Source organism: Pituophis catenifer, unplaced genomic scaffold, assembly GCF_029215685.1.
Source record: "Pituophis catenifer annectens isolate HBS135680 unplaced genomic scaffold, rPitCat1.0.hap2 SCAF_2, whole genome shotgun sequence".
NCBI lineage: Eukaryota > Metazoa > Chordata > Lepidosauria > Squamata > Colubridae > Pituophis > Pituophis catenifer.
In genome coordinates this window covers 237,220,339-237,243,477 of record NW_027256882.1, presented here as the reverse complement: position 1 = coordinate 237,243,477, position 23,139 = coordinate 237,220,339, and the positions used below count along the sequence as shown (strand labels likewise).

The window sequence follows — 23,139 nt, the reverse complement described above, 5'->3', positions numbered from 1 at the left end:
TCTGTTTTTTGTTTAAGTTGGAGTAGGATTAATCTGAAATTTGCCTTTTTCAGTATATTTATTTGAAATCATAGTTTCAAATATAAATACATTAATTTAATGAAACATTAGCAAGATTAGTTTCTATAATAATGTTTCATTTTGCATGATTACAATAAATATATTACACATGTTTTAAAGGTTGGTGTGTTGCTTATCTCTTCACATTAAGAATTTTATACACCTTTTATTATTATTGATGAAAAATCAAAATGCTTATTAATGGATTTATTTTCAGTTTGGAAGGGAGGCATTACTATTTTGTCTTAAATATTTTTCAGTAGTCCTTTAGTTGTTCTGAAATAATAGATTAAAGAAAATATGCTTGTGTGTGTGTTTATACAAATTACTTAAGCCATATGTTTTTCATATTGTACAGCACAACATTTAATATAAAACTGCTGGCATTAAAAATTCTAGAATCAGAACACTGTGGTTTTGAAAGAAAGACTGCACTTTGGTGATTATGGTGACAAACATATGGCTATTTTAATTGCTAATGAGCTTTTCTGGAAGACGGAAAGAGAGAGAGAGATTCTGTACTGTATAGAATTTGTAGCATTGCTTTCTGCTTCCGATAGTTTCATACTGGGGCATATTTTATAAAGTCATTGGAATAGGCTAGTACTTTACATAGGGAAAAAAGTTAATGCAATTGCTTTGAGCTATTGCAGACATCCACCTAGAAGGAAGGAAACAAGGGAGGGAGGGAGGGAGGGAGGGAGGAAGGAAGGAAGGAAGGAAGGAAGGAAGGAAGGAAGGAAGGAAGGAAGGAAGGTAGGTAGGTTCAAATAGGGAAAGGAAATGTGAGAATTGATTAGAGGTAGTGTGCTGTAAGTGGGTGGATTTTTTTTTTTCCTTACAGGAAGTGCTTTGCAGCATTCACTGAGCCTTTTGTTGAAAAGGGTCCTTCTCATTTGTGTGACTCATGCTTTTGCTGTGAGAGACTTGGCAGCTCTGAGCTGGACTGGGATCTTTCTGTTGCACAGAAAATTACCGCTTTGCCTAGCCTTACCATGGAACCTTAAGCAAAATTCCTTTCATTTTTTTCTTAAAAAAAAAAAACCCACACAAGCTCCTCCCCATGGCCACATTTTCACTGACCATCTTTGATACTCTGAATCATCTGCTATGTTAGTCAAGGAGTTTCCTGTTTGCCGGAACGTATACAAGATTCCAGATAGAAGGGCATGCTTCAGCGTTCCAAGTATAACCGCTTCAGGAATGATTCGGTGACATCAGTGGATGATACTGTCCATAACTGGTCCATCAACAGCAAGTTCTCCTCAAAAGATACCATTTCAGCGTCTTCACCATATCTGACCTCACCTGAGAACCTCCAGAAGGAGCATGGTGGACACACCACCCTTTCCACTCTTGTGCCTAAAGCGTCCCACTTAAAACTCTCCTCCACAGGCAGCCTTTGGGGCATCAAGAACCTCTCCTCTGCAGTGAAAGAGCTGGCAGTCTCCAAGTTGCAGGGTAGCTCAGCAGCAGAGACTTCAGACAACACATGTAGCCTTGCTACTGCCACCCTGTCTTCTCAACAGGACAAGAACAAGATGAATACCGGAAAAAAAACATGGTCGGAGGAAATGTACCTGGGAGGTGAGGACTGGAATCAGCGTGGCAGCACTGCCAACAAAGTACCCCAAGGATGGCTGCATTCAAATGAGAAGATCCTAGGACCTGGAGTGATGTACATTGTGAAGGTTGGTCTTCTTTCTTTCTACGCTCTGTTTAATAAATGGGGGGAAGAAAACTAGACACCAGTCAAATAGGTTGGAGGATTTTTAATAGTAGCATTTCATTTCTGGAAGTCTGATGAAGACTGTTAAGTGCAAAAGACTTTATTGTGAAAAACTGATGTTAATTTGCTTTCATTAAGTGAGCAGTTTAAATGATTTAAAGCAGTGGGAAAGAGCACTTCCAAAATTAAAGGGATTATATATCCAGCTCTTCAGAGCCCAGCATGTATTCGTATATATTCATTAGGATTGGCTCTAGAGAATCTATAATAGGTGAGATAAGAGTAACATCTTTCCGTATGATAATTCTGAGTTCAAACATCAAATATCTCAAATGGAATATGTGTGTGTGTGTGTGTGTGTGTGTACAAATACATACGCAACTATTTTATTTGCATGTCATGGCTAGAAGAGCAACAGCTTGTAGAATCTGTCTTATTTGCAAACAGAAATACTCTTTCTTGAAGTGGTGCATTCAAAATGCAGTCTTGTTTTACATAACAGTCTTTTAACAGGACTTTTTTTCTCTCTGTGTTCCGTGATAGTTGAGGAGTAGGACAAAAAATCCTTGTGCATTTCAATTTTTGATTCAATGTAGTTAAGGTCTCATCTGACCAGGTGAAATCTAAGACTTAAAGACAAAAATTGATGATTTATTTTGTGACTGTATGCCGATAGTTACTTGGTTCTAAAATGGCACTGTTGAGAATGAACATTTATTGTAACAGAGCAGATTTTCATAAAAAATAATTTGATGTTTCATAAGATTAAGCAGAAGCATTGTATTTATATTTTATTTTTTGAAAATAGCAATGATTATTTAAAGGGGGAAATTATGATGTACCGTATAGTACAACAGAGTGCAGACCTTTAATTTCTCATTGCTCAAGATTCCACACTGACTGTACTTTTATTTCAGTTATCTTCTTAATTATCTGTTTGCTTTTACAAAAATAGGAAAAATGTTAGTGTTTGTAATTTGTAATTGTAATTATAGCTAGATTACTTAAGAACCATAATTAATGAACAAATTGATCATGGCATGTAGAGTAAAATATGCTTCTCATTGCTATCTTTCAGAATATAGTACTCATTACTGGATAATGAAAGAAATATGTAATACAGTGTCAGATTTTAGAATAGCTATTCTGTATCATTTGCTTACTTATATTCTGATAAAGAAGCATCAGTTGCAAATTTCAACTGATTTCAAAAACTTGACGGATGAGGCACTATTGTTGGTGAATTAAATAATATGCTTGATAGAAATATTTTCATTTTAATTATTTAATATTGAAAGCTTCTCTTAAGCATTCATGTTGACTTTTGGTGAATAAGTAAATAGAAAACAAAGTGTATTCATGATCTCAGTTTATAATTCTGGCAAAAAGATTATCACTCTATTGGGCATTGTTTTCCCTACCTGCTTATGAATTGACTTGGAATAGAATGGAAGGTAGACCAGTATTATTCTGTGTGCTCAAAGTTTAATGTTGTATTTAAAAGTGAACTGATATTTCTATTTTACTGAGTTTTGTTTGCCTCATATTTTTTCTGTTTTAGATTCCTTTTTTCCTCATTTCCTCTTTTTAATTATTAAAGCTTTTGTTTTTTTAAAATGTTATTGATATTGAGAATAATGAATTGTAATTCCATATATTTCAGGTAGTTGGCTGCGTAGTGATTTTTTCACTTATTTCCAGACTTCACTGATAATGGTTTCAATAATATTTTATTGTTTGGAATTTTTAATGTTTCTGTTGGTCCCCCTGCTATATGTAAGACATTACATGAATACACAGAATTAAAAAAATAATATAACAAAGATACTAGTTTTCCCCCAAAAAGAAAGTGAGGGAGAAAGAACTAGAAATTTATCTTATGTATAAAAAATTTCACCAGCAGCTTAAAAATCCTCTTTCTTGTCCCTTTGTTATTGATGATGATGGTAAACACATTTCAACAGTCTTATGTTGTAACTCAGGAATAGATTTGTTCTTCTGATAGTAACAAAATAATATGTTTACATTAAATAACAATAATGTTATGCACAAAAATTCTTCGTTCCTTTTTTAACCAAAATATCAACATCTTTTTCTAAAGATGATTAACTGGCACATTTGGTGGAATTGTCCAATGATCATATTTTTTAATATTGCTTGAGGGAGAAAAATAAGGATTTGATCAAATTATGTTAGTGACAGGAAGAATGGCTGTAGTTCATAAATGGAAGGAAATGGGTATTCCAAATTTAGACTTTTAGTACATCAAACTATTATAAACAGTCATAATGGAAAAACTCCAGGATACAATATATTAAATCCAGAACATTCAGAACCCATTAGGAGACTTTTATCTTCAGCAATATTGAAGATATAGTGAGACAAATATGAATGATAATTTAAAAAAAAATAATGAGAAAGTAATGAATCAGTAATACATTCAGCAAAGATATACTGCCCATTACTGCCCTTAGTTAATTATCTAAAATTTTGAGTATTTTTATTCTAACCTGCTAATTATTAGTTAAAATTTGCATTATCTATAATATTATACACAATAAATGCAACTCATTATTTAGCATTTTGATATCCTAGAAGTTCAGTATTTTAATATCCTTCATTTTAATAATTCACATTATTAATTCTCTAACAATTAATTTAACTTTCAACTACTTTAGATTTTGTCTAGTATTTTAGACAAAATATATAGAGTATGAAACTTGCTTTCATACTCCATATTCTATTTTAGTTTATTCTGCCTTCATTTAAAGGATCTAATTAGAAATTTCCTTTTGCAATTTTCTTTCTCTCTGTATCTTGTATAAAACTAGGTTCATATTATATACATGAAGTCAAATAGAACTATTTATAATTTTAGAAGTCAGTGGTTATTTTTGGTCATATCAGCAATCCTGTGAATTTCAGCCAAAATGTGGCAATAGGGCAAGTTCAGACTGTGAGAATTTAAATAACATTCAAATATTCCAAAATTGGAAAATTAATTCTCACATCGATGGCATAATTTCAATCAAAGAGGTAACACACCATTGACAATCATATAAAATGAGAAGTTCAATAAAACATTAATCCAAAATGTAAAATTTTGGGGAAATTCAATGTGAGTTAACATCTGTATTAGAAACTTTGAGAAAATTACATCAAAAACGTTTTTTGCATCTAAAGAAATAAGGGCAGGATTCACATAAATTAACAATTTAACATTATCAGATCCTTTATGACCAGACAGAAATCCAACCTAAAGGGTTGTGCAATATTAGGAAGAAGAACAGGCAGCAATCTGTGAGCCAAGGATGATAGATGATAAAAACTTACTATCTACATTTAAAGAAACAGCTGCTTAACTGGAACTTTAAGACTTGGGAATGTGTGTGTGTGTGTGTGAGTATACATATACATAGTTGAAACTGAGAAATAGGAGGTTTGCAAAACCTTTGATTTATATCACCAAATAAATGGGGGGGGAATCATCAAATTAGCTGGGAAATCACTAAGATCAGCAGATTTCTACAAAACAATAAATTTTAGTTATATTCACAATTTTTTGAAGACAGGGTTAGAAAAATAGTCCTGCAATAATCTTGCTATCTATTGATGAAAAATTGGAACTGTTCAATTTGAAGTAAAAATTTAAAAAATATTGAATAATTGGTTTAGAATCTATATACATTTCCTAAGTATTCAATGGTACAGATGCAGTTATTGAATTTGTTTTAAATCTAAGGCCAGCAGCTTCCTAGATTTTTCTTTCCTTCCCGACCATCTATGCCTGGTGCAATGTAATAAAATTTGGCAATGTACCACTTGTTAAATTCATATTTAATAGAAGCCAGAGGTCTATATAAATTCTAATAAATGTTTTTGTTGCATCTCCACAGTAAAGCAATTAAATTAAAAGGGAAAATGTGTAGCCATCTTTTTTTTTCATCTGGTTAATACTTCTTTATCATTCAACAAATACACATAAAAAGACTAGTTCAAGAATGTATATAATTTATTGCCAGATGTGTCTTTTAATTCCACAGGAAAATTTAGATCTGTATGAGTTGCCAACTTAAGATAACCAGAAATTAGCTAAAGAAAAAACATTTTCTTTGTGCAGAAGAAAAATACATTCATGTTGGTAAGGATTATCACCTATCAGATATGCACCAGGTTAATTCGTATGTATTATAAATCCTGAAATATAATTTGTATTATGACAGTTGCTGTGATCTAATTAGGGTTCTAGAATATGTTACGCTCCTTTCTACTAAATGCTACTAAAAGAAGGTGAGGATAATGAATAAATTTAATAAATACATAAACATTGCTTTAAAATATATAGTATAATAACTCCCAGGATATATTGGAGACTCAAAACGCTAGTATTTCTTTTATCAGACATCCAAAATTCTTAGTGCAATGCAGGACATAAGTTCATATGACGGATGGAGAAAATGCCTTCAAGGCAATCCCTTTTCAATTCTGTAATACCTAACCGTTTGCAACCATGAGAGTCATCTAACCTCAAGGATCAGTGGCTGAAGACCGCTAAGATTTCTATTGTTGTTTAAACTGTTGTGAGTTTGCATTGATTTATTGGTTTAAATTAAAAAATAAAATAAAATAAAAATGCAGGTGGTGCATCTTCTACCCACTGTCCACAAGCCATGTCTGTTGTAAAGCAATAGATTGGCATGGGAAGCAGCTTCAAACAGCCTAATGTTCATTAGTTAACCATATTGCTCTTAGATCAAGCTGAAGTGACGTGAAATATCTCTCAATAATTTTCTCTGATAAAGATAAATATATTTTGAAAACTGACATACAGTAGATTTATAGTCAAAGAATATATATGTGTGTGTGCGTGAGTGTCTATTTAACTATATTCATTTCTATTGCTAGAAATACTTACATGAATATCTTCATATAGTTTAGGAAATTGCACCAGCTCTTAGCATATTTATTGGAAAGGATGACTACGCTTCTCCAATTAATATATCTTCATAAAGGGATAGTCAAAATACATTTGCTGAAAATAAAATGAAGGCAACTTTTTTTTCAGCCTAATTTGCCATCTTAAATTCAGAATCTTTTTAAAATAACTATGGAAAGATGCAATTTTGCTGCTTATGATTGACAATGCAATACACATATATGGGGGATACATCTAATGTGCATTAGTCCTGTACAATGGGATTTCTTGTTTTTTTGTTTTTTCCATTTTTGCACCAGAAATATCTATTCTACTTATGGTAAGTTCTAACTTCCATTCGCGGCTGTTGGGGTCCATATTATGTAATTCAGAAGTACCATTAAATTATGTTGGCCAAGATATTTTGTTATCTGAAATAGAAAAGGAAATGAAAAATTCCAAATTTCTGACACTAACACCAACAAATCAAGGTGAATAATAACTAAGGCTATATAGTTTGTCTGCAATTCCAATCAGCACATCTTCCTATTTATAAAAATATAACTAGATTACACTATAGACAATTAACCATGCTTTCAAAGCCAGCCAGCTGATTCTTTCAGCACTTTTTGGGGGGATATTGGTGATTATGGAGAGAGGAAACTTTCTTTCTGTTAGCTTCCTTATTACTAAATTAAACAATACAAATCAACCTTTTGTTAATATACATATACAGCTAACATACTTGTGCGATATCTCAGTGCTTATGCATTTAGATTCTATTGTTCAAGCTGAACCATAAATTTAAAAAAGCGAACATTAGTCTTTGTTCAAAAATACTTTTTCTTTTGATTCATTTGCTGTGAAATTGCAAGAACTTTGTAAAGTGCAAAGCTCCGTTTTACAGCCACAGACACTGATCAGAAAATTAGCCACAAACGATTTAAAACAATTTAAAAATGTCATAAAATAAAATGTTCTGATTCAGTCATGCAGTGGAATTCTAACAAGGCATCATGGCCTCTATGCACAGCATATGAAACAAATATGTTTCTCAGTGTTTTGGCATGGAAAGTTGATGTTTATGTTTGAGACAAGTGAAAAAAAGATTTCTTTTAAGAAATATCCTTCATTGATGAAATGTATACTGGATTAATCATTTTATCCCTGGTAATCTAATACAAAGCTTTGAGGCATAGGCATCAGGTCTTAAACATTGTGATACTAAAATGGTGAAACATATTGTGACATTGCAGTAAAAATTTCACCTGTTTCTACTTTTATTGTGATGTCACATGCAAGTAATAAGGTCTGGAGTTCATGTCACAACCTTATAGAAGCTTTTTAATGGTTCTTTTTTGCTCAGAAATTCTTAGTTATTTTGTGCAAAGCTACCTAGTGAATCTGCGACTCCGTGGAAATTTAAAGTGTTATATTCTGGACCATAAATTAGAGTTACAATCAGCAGTGATCTGAAAGTGATCCAATTAACTAAAAGCAATGTTTGAAAGGAACAAAATTATGACACAATCTGGCTTTCTTTCTTAGTTTAAAATGGCTTCCTATTCAGCAAAGGACTAGCACTTGATATTTCAGGTTAACTCCAGGAGAAACTGAATCCTGTCTTAGAAATAGCAATGGAAGTCTGTGGCCTGTTTTAACGATGAGAGGAGAAGGTTTTACACCCATAATGTAAATTGTCCAATAATAATAGGGCAAACCCAAGTTCTCGACTTCACCAATAATAACAGAAGGCATGCCAATGATCAAAATTGTGCTAAATGCAGAGGGAAAATGCGACTTGAAAAATTGGAAAAGCTGAAGATGATTTTAACATACCTCAGCTTTGGGCTGAGGTGAGGTAAAGTCAGCTTCACAAAGACAGTTACTGGAATATGTTTATGCTGCAGATAAAGGAATGTGAATATGGGCCCAAGTTCATATCACTTTCTGATACTTGGCTGGTTCTGAGTGGCATTTGATTCTGTGGATACAAAACAACTAGGGCTTGCCAATAACTTGGCTCTTCCCTATCATAGTGGAGTTTGCCTAATGTTGGTTTATTTTAGAATGCCAAGAAGTACATCAAGAACATACATCAAGAACAGGAATAAATAATCCAGCTGCTACTGGGTTTGGGAGTTTTGATATTGCATCACCACTGAAACTACTGTGACTGATCCCTGTATTCATTAGTGACAGAACCGTGATCTGACAATCTGATATAATAAAAAGGGCTATAGGAAATTATTTAAAATATTATGATTACAATTACTTTAATTTATGCAATAATAATTATGGCCAAAAACATAAATAACAACATGCAATATAATTAGAAAAAATTGGCATAGGGCAAAGTACTTTAATTTGAAAGCTGCTCTAAAATTAGATTTCAACCACCTTCATAAATAAAGCATAGTATGACTCTTTCTTGGTCTATGAGGAATTTCTGAGCCATAAAACACAATTTTGATTAGTTCAAGAAGGATTTATGGAAACATCTTCCTGGACTGTACTCTGGGTATTTACATTTTCCGTACCATCTCTTATCAAAGTATATTTGTTTTCCATAGTTTTCATTTGGAAATAAAAACATATTCACTATATAGATTAATGAAAAGCATATATTAGAAATGTTAATATTTGTGAGTGCACATTTAATAAAATTCTGTATCTATGCAAATGGTATTAAGGGTCAAGTAATCCTAGCTGCTTTTTTCTTTATTTTCAGAATACACTGGCTAGCAGTTAGGGACATTCCCACTTCTGTTTAATCAGATATTATCCAGAATGAACGAGAATGACACTAAAAGTTGATCAGGGCAGTATTTTTATTGCTACTTGGCTATTTACAAAAATCTTGCCAGACTAGTTGTGTTCACTATAGAACAACTAAATAAACATTCCAAGATCTGGAGACAGCATTCTGTTGCTTCCTCCCCTTCCGTGATTCCAGACTACCCAGCCTCTTAACTCTTCCCTCCAGCTTCAACTGCAGATTCTGTGACAGATTCGCAGCAATAACGAAGGCAATTGAAGACAGTGATAGTGTCAAAGAATTGTTATTTTCTAATAAGGAAAATAACCCCCAGTTCTGCTAACACTGTATAACATATTAGTAGTCCTCCACGTACGACTATTCATTTTACGACTGCTTGAAGTTATGACGGTGTTGAAAAAGGTGACTTGTAAGTGGTCCTTGCACTTATGAGCACCAGAGTCCTTGCAGTCACATGTTGTGATTCATGCATTTCCAGCATGTATTTACAATGGTTGCAATGTCCCGGGCTCACATGATTGCCATTCACCGCTTTCCCTGAGGGTGTCCGACAAACAAAATCAATATGGGAATGCCAGATTAATGAGCACAGCAAAAATAAAAAGGTCATAAAACTGATTCGATGATCAAAAGGCTTAACAATGGAAGTTCCAGTCATAACTGTGGCCACAATTCAAGGACCACCTGTAATATAAAATTAATAATGATAAAAACATGCTTATTGGAATGGGATCTAAGATCAAGAAAATAAAGATTTAGGAGGAAAAGAGATCAACTTTAAAAAGTCTTGTGTTGCTACTCATCAAAATATTATCATACTCTTTCCACAGGAATCTCAGGTCAGTATAGATAATTCTTAGCTTTTATAGATAATTCTTAGCTTTTATAGATAATTCTTAGCTTTTATAATAACTCTGTAAAAGCTTGTGTACACATATTTTAGTAAATGAAGTTTTTTTTTTATAGTCTGGTGACCAAAGGCCAAAGCGTCTGGGTGAGGTAGGGGTTAAAAAAAAAGTCAAAACAACAATTGTGCCTGCACAGGCAAAGTCTTTTTGTGTGTGGTGAGACCTTTTTTTTACTTCTTCCAGTGGATACCCGTGCAAAGGTAGATGAGGTATATCATAATATCACATCAGAGTGTGTAGCCTTCTCCCCCACTTTGTCATTTTTAGTTTAATTTTATTTCTGGGTTTTAGAAAATCCAACTGTGATCCTGATTTGCATAACTATTACTGTATCTGCCTCAGTTCTCTATTATTACGGTACTTTCCCAGATGGGTAAGAGCTATTGTATATTTTCAATAATGTAATTAATTCCTTCTGTTTATTTTATCTATTTTTAATATATTAAAATTTAAAATTTCTATTTAATTCCTCTATTTAAGTAATTTAATTTTGAGGGTGAAGGTTCGTTCTCCGAGCTTGCGGGTTGATTTCCGAAAGTTTCATTACCTTCAGGTAACATCTTCAGTGGAGAATAGGGAATGTCAGTGTTCTTCTGTTTATGAGGGCTTCGTGTGAACAGTAAGTCTTGTGATGGGTCAGGGGTAGGTGTGTCAAGTGAGGGTCTTGTGATGGGCTAAGTATGAATGGGAATTTTATCTATTTATATTGTAATTTTGAATTGAAAATCTAAGAATAGTAAAATGCAATCATGCAGAGTTCTGCTATTTTAAAAATAAATTTCAATCAAATATAACAGACTATTTATAGAACCAGTGCATTGATGCTTCACACATAAAAAAACCTGAAACAAAACGTATCCTTAACCCTTATTCATATGCAATTAACAGCCTGGATTTTTTTTTATGAAGCCAGTTCTGTTTTATGACATTACTATACACATAATCAGTTCAACATGAATAACTGTTGGCAAATTTTCAAAGATAGGGTTATTTTTCCCAGCTAAAAGTATTATGCGGCAGTAGTGAGACAGATTGCATTCAGACAGGCATGAATTCAAATGTGCCTATATAAGAAATGTCTAATTTTGCAAGCTTATTTTTAGATTATTGGTTGACTGGCAAACTACCAAAGTTAGAGGAGGGATTTAGTGCTAGCATTAGAAGCAGCTATAAAAATTCTATTTTCATGATTAAAAAATGCAATAATAGTGCTTATATATAATATTTTGTTCAGGCTCCTATCTCATATTTGGGGATATGGTGAATTTCTTATAGAATTTAGTACCTGCTCTTTGCAGGTTTCTCCCCCCACCCCATCCCAGTCATCATTTTTGCAGAATTCTGCATAATCATTTTCATTTCTTCAGCAAGCCAATTTGATTTATTTTATACATGCACACTTTCTTATGGCATTTATTGATAGCCAAATTCATAAGTATCAATACTCATTCTAGTTTGCTCCCTTAAAATTTCAAGATTCCACCAATAATCCAAAATTTCAGATTATTTGTGAATGTTACTCAAGAATGTCTATATTTCTAATTGATTTACATAACATGCTGAACAGCTCAGGTAAATTTATTTACCACCTTTTACCACCAAAAAGTGTGTTTGCGTACATGTGTGACTCTATACACCTTTGTTTGTATCAGTTTAAAGCCTCAGTCAAATCTAAGTAAATGAAAAGGGCTGGGTTTTGGAATAATCACTTTTCCTCAGTTCTCAGAAGGAAACAATGGCAACCTAAGATACTCAGGTCTATCTACAGATAACAGCCTGTATTGTATGGATTGCATTGTATGCATTGCAACCAATTAAATATGAGCCAACAGTGTGCGACGGCAGCCAAAAAAGCCAATGCAATCCTAAATTGCATTAACAGAGGGATACAATCAAGATCAAGGGAGGTACTAATACCACTCTATAAAGCCTTAATAAGACCACACCTAGAGTACTGCATCCAGTTTTGGTCACCACCACTATAAAAATGATGTTGAGACTCTAGAAAGAGTGCAGAGAAGAGCAATCAAGATGATTAGGGGACTGAAGGCTAAAACATATGATGAACGGTTGCAGGAACTGGGTATGGCTAGTCTAGTGAAAAGAAGGACCAGAAGAGACATGATAGCAGTGTTCCAATATTTGAGGGGCTACCACAGAGAGGAGTGGGTCAAGCTATTTTCCAAAGCACCTGAAGGCCAGACAAGGAATAATGGATGGTAACTGAACAAGGAGAGATTCAACCTGGAAATAAGGATAAATTTTCTGACAGTGAGAACAATCAACCAATGGAACAGTTTGCCTCCAGAGGTTGTGGGAGTTTCATCACTGGAAGCTTTCAAGAAGAGATTGGACTGCCATCTGGTGTAGGGTCTGTTTGGGCAGGGGGTGGGACTAGATGACCTACAAGGTCCCTTCCGACTCTGTTACTCTGTATCTCTGTAGCTCACCTATGTTCACCTCTAGTATGAGTAGTCAGGTTAGCCATTAAATTGCATAGGTTCAAGACAGAAAGGAAAGAACTCTGAACAGAGAGGAAGGAAGAGATGAAAGCCCCCCCAAATTTCAGCATAATCCATAGAAGGTCCATTCGAAAAAAAAAAAAACATACAAAGCAAGCCTTTTTGACAAAGAAAGAAGACAAAAGTCCTGAGTCCCTCTGCCAATTATGTCTGCATCTATTGCCCCCAATAGTCAATAGATTTATTGGTGCAGAAAACTGGTGCTTGCAAAGTTGAATTCCAACCATTATCCCTCTACATTCAGCATCCCAGCAACTGGCCCAAAGTTGTTTACTGACTGAAATATCTGGACCGAGCAAAAGATGTTTGCGGCCAGGAAATTTACAGCTGCCTTCTACTTCTTTTCTAGCAGAGACAGGAGAGATTGGCCAGACCTTAATATAATCAAGTTAGTCTAATTTAAATATATCTACACAGCTGCAGAATTGTCAATAGCCAGTTAGCCCCCCCTTTTTTTACTGTAAAACCTAAATTCTCGTGCAGATGTGTTGGTGTGCAAACACTTATGAAAAGAACCTGAAGCAAGTTTGCATGGCCTCTGATGCCTTTCACAATTTGAGGGTCATGCATGCGGCAGAGGATATATTTTCCCACAGTAGACACAAATGATATCGTGTATGCAAATTTTCTAACTCATTCTATTCTTGCACAGTTATTATTGGTAGCATCAAATTAAATTATAAGCATAAGGGACTTTCTGCAGCATTAACTAATTATGCAACCTAGACTAATAATAGTATGCTTAAAAATATGCACGCATGCTAGCGAAAGGGCCTTCTGTGGGGTTTCTAACCTAATAGAAGAAAACAAAGGGAGGGCTCCAATTTATAAAAAACAATTATTGCTGCTGTATAAGTGTAAAAAAAAATAAGAATAAGAAAGGGGCTGTTGGGATTTATTTTACTATACATGCTTAGCAAGACATTTTGATGGACTATTTGTTGGAAAAGAGATATAAATAAAATCACAACCTCCGTCTATCAAAGTATGAGTATGGATTATGCTATACAAAGTTTATTTCAGATATATTTATATGCACACTTTTTCCTCTTTGTAGTATTTGGGATGTATAGAGGTCTTGCGGTCCATGAAATCTCTGGATTTTAATACTAGAACACAAATAACAAGGTAAGATGATATATTCTACATACATTCCCATCACTGTATTTTGAATCAGGTTCAATTAATTTACTTGAAGGAGACAAATACGAGCAATAGTGCATGTTGCTGATGATGATATTTATAGAATTAGAATTAGAATTAGAATTTTTTATTGGCCAAGTGTGATTGGACACACAATGAATTTGTCTTGGTGCATATGCTCTCAGGGAACATAAAAGAAAAGATACGTTCATCAAGAATCATAAGGTACAACACTTAATGATAGTCATAGGGTAATGATAGTCATAGGGTACTGTCCTCTGGTTCATATTTATGACCGTTGCAGCGTCCCAGGGTCATGCGATCCCCTTTTGCAACCTTCTGACAAGCCAAGTCAATGGAGAAATTAGATTTCACTTAATAACCGGGTTACTAACTTATCAACTGCAGAGATTCACTTAACAACTGTGGCAAGAAAGGACATAAAATGGGACAAAATTAACCTAACGGATGTCTCACTTCACAACAGAAATTTTGGGCTCAATTGTGGTCATAAGTCGAGGACTATCTGTACCTGAAATGCAGTGATTGGTAGGTGATTTTCCAGCCACTTGGAGATATTGAGAAGAGTGCAGACAGCAACCTTTTCGGAGTGGAAAATTAGGGTATCAACCCTATGAGTTAGCAAACTGAGCTTGACCGTGGGGAGAATATATACCCTATGCAGCTTTACTTTTCTGCTTTCTCACAGTGGAAATATAATAGGAGGATGCTGTTTTAATCTATATGGCAAAAACAAAACAAAACAGGAGCCTGGTGACACCCCTTTTCTGACTATCAAATTTATTAACAGCAATAAGCTTTTGGGAAATGCAGCTCAGTTTTATTTGAGCTATGGGGAAATGTCCCCAGTTGGAAAAGGCTGCTTTATGTATGACATTCCAGATAAATAACACAATATGTCAAGTTAAGATTTGTTTCTGTTTTGTCATGTGAAATGTTTCTTAAGGCAGGAAATATTGTAACTACTATATTGCTTGAGTCTAATCTTTAAAGCTTGCTGCTGTAAATTTTGGATCAATGTTTTCAATGTAAAATACATTCACACTGTTTCTCAGAACACTTTTTCAATACAGCTTCTGTCTAGTTTCAAAGCTGTGATTGATTCTATAAATCCACAAGAGTATATACATATATATATATTTGAAAGTGAGGATATTATGCACCCCCACAATTTCTGCTACCGAACTGAACCGGTCTGAACCAGTTGAATACCACCTCTGGGTTTGAGCCTATATTAAAAATCATCATTATATGTATATAAACAGCTAGACATATGCCATAAAGAAGAAGAAGAAGAAAGGAGGATAGATCTTACTTATGCATTGTTCTACCTTCTTTGCCCCAATAGCCCTATTATTAATTGGTTGGGAATCCTTTTCTGGCCCAATAGACAGTTCTGATCAAGAAAGCAAGATGTATCATAAACACCCATCCATGAAAGAATTGGAGACTTTTTTTTGCCAACAGATGCTCTTCTGGGAATGCTTGTCAGCTGTGGAAATCAGGAAATAGAGGTCCAATGCTTCTGGTCTTCCAATGAAGACAGCACCAAATTGGAGAAGGCTTGTCTATTGCTTCAAAAAGGTTAACAAGTGCAAGCCAGCATTTAACCCTCTTTTTGCCATACTTTTTTTAAACCTTTTGATAATTTTGGTGTTTCCAGAAAAGGGTTTTATCGGACAGTCATCCTGTTGCATTCAGGGAATAGACTAGAATTCTTTATATGTGAATAAGATGTCGTCTTCTTCTATTTATAAACCCACTCAGTCTTTCCCACTTTTTCTTTTGCTATTTTTTAAACAATAATTGACTTCTGCTAGGCTAATCTGGAGTTTTATCATCTGATTTGTTAGCCTAGGCAGAAAGGATAAGAGGCACCAATCCTTCCTCCTGATTATCTGCTATTTTTCTATGCTGGGTATAAAGAAGTCACCCTGTTTCTGCTTTGGCCAGCAAACAAACAAATAAGACTCCCAGCATGCAGTTTTCTTTCTTTCTTTCTTTCTTTCTTTCTTTCTTTCTTTCTTTCTTTCTTTCTTTCTTTCTTTCTTTCTTTCTTTCTTTCTTTCTTTCTTTCTTTCTTTCTTTCTCCTTGCAGTTCCAATCCCAGCATAGGAAACAGCTAGCAGAGGAAAGATTGCTAGCAACTATTATGTCACGTCCTATGAAACAATATTTTTGCAGCTGTTGAAACAGAATCCAGTTTAGGGAATCTGCCTCATGTATCATCTTCACAGTCTTCTGGTCTGTTCTTAAGCCTTCTTCCAAGCACTAATTATTTTGAAAGTCCTAAGTATCTTAGGGTCAAGTTTCCAGAAACACCATCTCTTCTGTATTATGTAATATTGCCTTTCAACAATCATACAATCCAGTGGTAGGTTTCAACTGGTGTTATCAATGGTTTGCTTTGCGGATGCTTGCTTTGCTCCGCGCAAGCGCATTGCATTTTGGAACAGCTGAGGCGGGGCAATCCGGTCTGCCACACCTTTCAGCTGGGCTAAAAATGACCAAATATAGGTAGGTATAACGCAGGAGTGGGCGGGAGGGCCCAACTGACAGTCAGAGCGAACCGGTTCGCTCTCAGCTCATCATCGTCGCTACTGGCTCGCCTGAACTGGGGCAAACCGGTAGCAACCCACCACTGATACAATCTCCCTGAAAGCTCCTGATAATAATAAAAAATACAGTCTTGGCAATACTGTGGATGAAAAGTGAAAAAAGCAACTGTATTTCTGAAAAGGGTTTGGATACATGTAAGGTAATGAAATCCTCTCTAAAACATGCTAAGCAAAATGGTTTGTGGGGAAGGAAGGGATGAGTTCTTTATTCTTGTATATGGTAATTCTGCACCATGGATCATTCTGCATCAGTCCTAGTTTTCCTATCCAGGTAAACCTTAACTTACAACAGTTTGTTTAGTGACCGTTCATAGTTACAATGGCACTGAAAAAGTGACTTATGACCATTTTTCAGACTTGTGACCGTTGCAGCATCCCATTGGTCATGTGATTTACATTTGGATGCTTGATAACTGGTTCATATTTATGACGGTTGCAGTGTCCTGGGGCCATGTGATCATCTTTTCCGACCCTCTTACCAGCAAAGTCAATGGGGAAGCCAGATTCACTTAACAACCATGTTACTAATTTAGCAACTGCAGTGGTTCGCTTAATTAATGTTAAGAATACTTTTATGACTCAACATTTATCACTCAATAAAAGTCATAAAATGGGACAAAACTCACTTAACAAATGTCTCACTTAGCAACATAAATCCTTTATGTCAATTGTGGTCGTAAATCAAGGACTACCTGTATCTATAGAAAATTATCACCAATCCTTTTTGGCTATGGAACTATGAAGGTTATTCGACACTAATTTTTTATTTTACATTATATTTCATTTTATTTTATTTCAGTCATAGATCAGCATACAACTAATAATACTAACAGTCACTCTATAATAGAAGTAAATATTAAGACTGAGGAGTCTTTTTCTGTAACAAAGCACTCTGACATCATATTCAATAAGAGTTTATTTGACCTGATTTGATTGTGAAGGATTGTGCTCTGTGTTGGTGTATGTTTATGTGCTTGTGTGCATTTAAACCAAAAACTGCAAGAAAATGAAAATTAAGACAGAGTTTGCCATGTATTTATTCAGACTGTTTGCATTGATTCATAATAAATGTTCATATACTCTTTTAGGTATGGAAGTGCCTGTTACATCTAATCTAAAACCAATCTCATTGATTCCAGAAATCCAAAAAATAGCTTTCGGGTAGAAGGAAAACCCTTGCATTAAAAATGTATTATGTTATTAACTCACATTTCTCTAGGAAAATTTGATTTTTGAGTCATCCTGTTGTTCCTATTAGCACAATTAATGCAAGTTATGAAATTGTCAAAATATACAATATTTCAACTGCCTAATATCATACAATGTTAATTTTAACCAGATTTTTCTGCAGATTCTTACATATATAAATGCCATAAGGGACCAATTTAGATTTTCAAGCCCTGTTTGTAAAAATAAATGAAGAAAAATAGCATAAGCATTTGCTTTTGACATCCTATTCCATCTTTTTAGAGAAGCGATTGGCCTTGTTTGTGAAGCTGTGCCAGGAACCAAAGGAGCTTTTAAAAGAAGAAAGGTAGTAATCTTAATTACTTATTTGTTGATTTACTATTATATTGTTGCCCAACTATCATGCCCTTCTCCAATTGTATTTCGAAAAAAGTCCCAAAATTAACCAGCCAGGTTGTGTGCATCAAGGCAGAAATGAGCCTGAGTAAATCCATGCCTATTTCCCCTCAAATATTATCCAGTGGCTCCCTCAGGATATCCATAACTATTGTGGGATTAATTTGTAGACAAGAGATAGGTATGTATCTTTTATATAATTGTAACAATGTAAACAAAACCTCCAGATGATTGGCTTCACATGGATATCACTAAGTATGCAAGATAAATTTGATTTGTACGTCATCTCTCAACTCAAATGACATGGAATGAAACAACCAAAACTACTGGTAGTCATTCAGCTGGGGTTTAGGGCACTGTACTGCTTTATGCCTTGCTTCTAATCATGGTGTATTATTGATGTCAAACTTCAGTGGTACACAGTAGGTTTCAAAAGGGTCATACTTCTACTATCCAATCATAGACAACCTACTAATACTATTTTATCTCAAAATCTATCAAGAATCTCAGCAATTGTTAATAGAATTATGTGGAGCTGAATAGTCACTGCTCTCAAACTTTATTTTTAAAAAATGAGAATGGAGACGGATAAGTTTTTGATTGGTTGGTTGGTTGGTTGGTTGATTATACAAGCTCCCCAACTCCATTGCATCTCTAGCAGGGCCGGATTTAGATGAAAAGAGGCCCTAGGCTATTCCACTTATGAGGCCCTTTCACCTATAGTGAAAGTGTAATTTTAATTTTGCTAACAATTTGAATGTAGGGAATGTAGGCCCCTCTTGATCTTGAGGCCCTAGGCTGAAGCCTAGTTAGCCTATAGGAAAATCCGGCCCTGATCTCTAGTATACTATGTTAAACAATTTGAGACAATATAATACACAACCAAATAAATCCAAATATTGGTAGGAAAATAGCTCAGTCTCTAGCAATCCAATCATCATACATGGGGTCTGCTGCTCTAACTCCTAGTCCTTGGAGAAGAATCAGGTTTAAAGGGCTAGTTTAAGTAAAGCCAGGGTACACACCAGGGTTGGTATTCACTTACCTTCTCTACCAGTTCACAAATGTGAGCATGCACTCACATTTTAACAATCAATTTAAAACTGCAGTGATTCATTTAACAATTGTGGAAAGAAAGGCCATGAAATGGGGTATAATTCACGCAACAACTGTCTTGGCTTAGCAACAGAATTTTTGGGCTCAATTGTAGTCGTAAGTCAAGGACTATCTGTAAATGCTTTTTGAAAACAAATAATTAAAAAATCTTAAACATGATTTAAGATTTGCAATCCTGCAAATTCTCACCAGTAATCAGGGTTACTGGTTCCAGTTTCCAGAAAAGGTTAGTGATTCCAGTTTTAAAACTATTTCTTCCATCTCTCAGCTATACAAAATGAGATCCATTTTTCTTCCCTATAGTATTTTCTCTTTCTTTTAAATCAGTATTTAAAGCATCCGTACACTGTTGATTAAATTGTCATGTTCTTGATTATTTCATTTTAGAGGTGTCAATTTATTCAGTGGGATTCAGATGGTATCAAATGGGGATAGAGTACTGAAAGATGTGCATTTTATTTTTCCAGCCACCAAGTAAAGCTCTCTCTAATATTCTGGGGAAGAGCAATCTTCAGTTTGCAGGAATGAACATCAGTCTGAATATATCTACTACCAGCTTAAACCTGATGACTCCCGACTGCAAGCAGGTTGGTATTTTTGTCATACCCATTCTCTCTTTTTAAATTCTTATGGTTAGTGTGAGCAAGCTATTTCCATTCTTAATTCTCATAATTTAAAAAAACGAACAAACATTTGAATATCCAATTTATTTCAATAAAAATATAAGTACACGTGTATAACTCAAGAGGCCCATTCTTCCATTTGAACTCACCAATAATTGAGATCATTTTCCCATCCCTTCAATACTTCCTGCAGATGTAAAGTGGGTAATGATCAGGGATACCTCATTGCATAGTTATTTTTATGCTGTTCTCAAGCTGTGAATTTGCTTTGTATGTTGTTAGATTAATTGTTTTAGATATTTATGTGTTGTTGGTTTTTTTAATTAGAAAAAATAAATGTTAATGTTTTAAAGAAATGAATATGTACACCTTTTCGGGATCTTGATTTTAAACCCATAAAGAAAAAGGTACTCAAATTGGAATGAAAGAAGAGAATAATTTAGCTTTTTAGTATGCCTAAAACTTCAACCAGAGACCAGTGTTACAAATTTTACACAGCATTGTGATGTGATTTTGGTGGTTTAAAGAGAAAGGATTGGGTGTTTGTCAGTATAGAAAACAGTAGGGTAGGGCTATGTAAACCATGGACAAGAACAATGTCATGGGGACAAGTATTAAACTGGGGTTGTTAGCTCTTTGCATTGATTCTCGAAGCATCTAATAATGAAAGGCTGTCTGTATATTAAGAGCCATACTGTAATTTAAAAAATTAAAATTAAAAAAAGGAGATGGCAAAGGGAGACATTCAGGGGTAAAATGCTACCGGTTCGGATCAGTTTGGCGGCAGGTGGTTCAGAGAACCGGTAGCGGCAGCAGCACAAGGCTCCGCCCACCCACCCGGATGTCGTTACTTCCTGGTTTTAACCAGGAAGTAATCTGTTTTTTACCCTCTGCGCATGTGCAGAAGGCTTTGTGCATGCGCAGAGGGTACAAAATTACATGTGACACGTGCTCAGAGCGCGCACTTCCGAACCGGTAGGGAAGGTAAGTAGATTTCACCCCTGGAGACATTGGCTTTCATTGCCAAATTCCAGCTTCACATCTGAATGTCTCTTGAAGATCTTACAGATAGAGTTGTCATTTGAATGTACTCTAAATGGAGGCGTAGAGATACATGACATTTGTCACCCTTGTATTTCTAATTTGGGCTTCTGATTTTTACATACTCAAGAACACAGCTGGAAAAAAAAGGAAAATTAGCATTCTGTGTATCTCACACATTATGTTTTCTTAACTCTACAGATTATAGCAAACCATCATATGCAATCTATTTCTTTTGCATCTGGAGTAGATGTGGTAAGTCTCTTCCTTTCTACCATTTGCCATTGATGCAAGAGGTTATTGTGCCAAATTTATTACTTATCTTTCTTGGGAAAAAAAATGCTAATTGTTACACCCTTGTTGCTTAGTGGTAAGGGAGAAAGACAAAAAAATGTTCAGTTTATTTGAACATGCTTGTGATACATGAACATATTTTCAGCGGGGTTTACAGTATGGATGAAGTTTAGTCAAGATTTACCAATAATAATTTCATAATTTCTAAGAGCTTCATTTAATGGACTTTGAAAACTATAGCCAATTTTTGAAAATAGCATCTTAAGCTTTCAGTTGATTTTCTAACCTAAAGATCTGCTCAGTTGCTTTACAAAGTTACCTATGCAAGACTTTGAGAATGCTTGCTTGATCAATGTATCTGTTCTAAAATCTAATGTGATTGATATTTCTAACGTTTTTGTCACTGTGGGATCCAGGCATAAGTACCAGCTTGCAAAGATTCAGATGAAAATTGAACTGACCTCTGAATCAGCACAAAAGGAAACTTTCATATTCATGATAGATGCTTCACTTTTTTATACTCTATCCTCTTCCAACAGGATACAACAGACTATGTCGCATATGTAGCTAAGGATCCTGTTAATCACAGAGGTAAAGAATGTCTTATCTTTAGTCTCATCTTCCTTTTGAAAACGTATTGTTCAAATTGTCTTCAATTAGAGGAGATTCTCTTCAATTATTCTATTTCTCTTCAATTATTCTATTTCTAATGGCTTTCTATAGGTATTTGGCTAGCAGTGTGCTTGTATTTATTTGTTCAGATATTTGTTTAAAGCACTTCATTTCTTTTAATGACCCCATAACCCTTTGCAGGGTGGAGTCTGGGCAACTGAATGGAGCTAGCAGAGTGTTTTAATGGTGGGATACCCTTCCTGTCACCAACGTGGAGTTTTGTTTGCCTTCAAAATGATGAGGGGCAAATTAATAAAATAATCAAAGATCTGAGACTGACTCTCCCATCCTTTCATATATTAGAAATAAGAGCTTATATACCGCTTCATCGTGCTTTAAATGGTTTACAGAGTCAGCATATTTTCCCCAACAGTCCGAGTCCTAATTTTACCAATCTCAGAAAGATGGAAGACTGAGTCAACCTTGAGCCGGTGAGAATCAAACTGCTGGCAGTCGGCAGAATTAGTCTGCAATATTGCGTTCTAACCACTATGGCACCATAGCTCTTTGCAATGGAAGAAGAATGATTGTATTAACAGCCAGTCCAGCAGAGTGCATTGCATCTGCATGCGAGATTAATTTACATTTATAATGTTGCTTCCTCAAGAACTTTTCATAAGAACTTTGTTGAGGATAGTTAGATATGTAGCATTTGCTACCGTGTTTTCCCGAAAATAAGACCCTATCTTATATTTTTTTGAAACCTGAAATAAGCACTTGGCCTTATTGCCATGTGCTCAAAAGCTCGATTGGGCTTATTATCGGGATGTCTTATTTTGGGGAAAACAGGATATGCTCCTGGATTGGCTCCCTGTCCCTTTAAATCTATGTCCTCCAACAGGAAGGGCAGTATTCTCAACATTTTGCAAATGGAGTGGCAGAGTTCAAAAGTTGAGGTGGGCTAGTTTTCTTCTGTGTGTGAATTTTTCATCACCAGATTTTGCAAGGAAGTTGATTTTGCAGATTTTCAAGTAAACTGCTGCAAGAGAACTTTTGATGATGCTTAAGACACTTTGGGGACTCTTTTGGCTAAGGAGTGACTAGAAATGCATTATAACATGGTCTTGAGATACTTTGAAGACTAATCAATGTATCAAACTTCATCAAAGAAATG

General features: G+C 34.9%; 1 protein-coding gene across 1 annotated transcript in view; it reads left to right on the top strand.

The window, feature by feature from the left end:
* The first annotated feature begins 1,229 nt into the window (after positions 1 to 1,229).
* Positions 1,230 to 23,139, top strand: part of SHC3 (SHC adaptor protein 3) — a 35,069-nt gene continuing 13,159 nt past the window's right edge. Inside the window, exons 1-7 of the mRNA XM_070935663.1 lie at positions 1,230 to 1,636; positions 1,673 to 1,751; positions 13,971 to 14,041; positions 18,166 to 18,229; positions 19,863 to 19,982; positions 21,261 to 21,314; positions 21,893 to 21,944. Coding sequence (XP_070791764.1) covers positions 1,230 to 1,636; positions 1,673 to 1,751; positions 13,971 to 14,041; positions 18,166 to 18,229; positions 19,863 to 19,982; positions 21,261 to 21,314; positions 21,893 to 21,944 — 847 coding nt within the window. The remainder of the gene's footprint in view (positions 1,637 to 1,672; positions 1,752 to 13,970; positions 14,042 to 18,165; positions 18,230 to 19,862; positions 19,983 to 21,260; positions 21,315 to 21,892; positions 21,945 to 23,139) is intronic.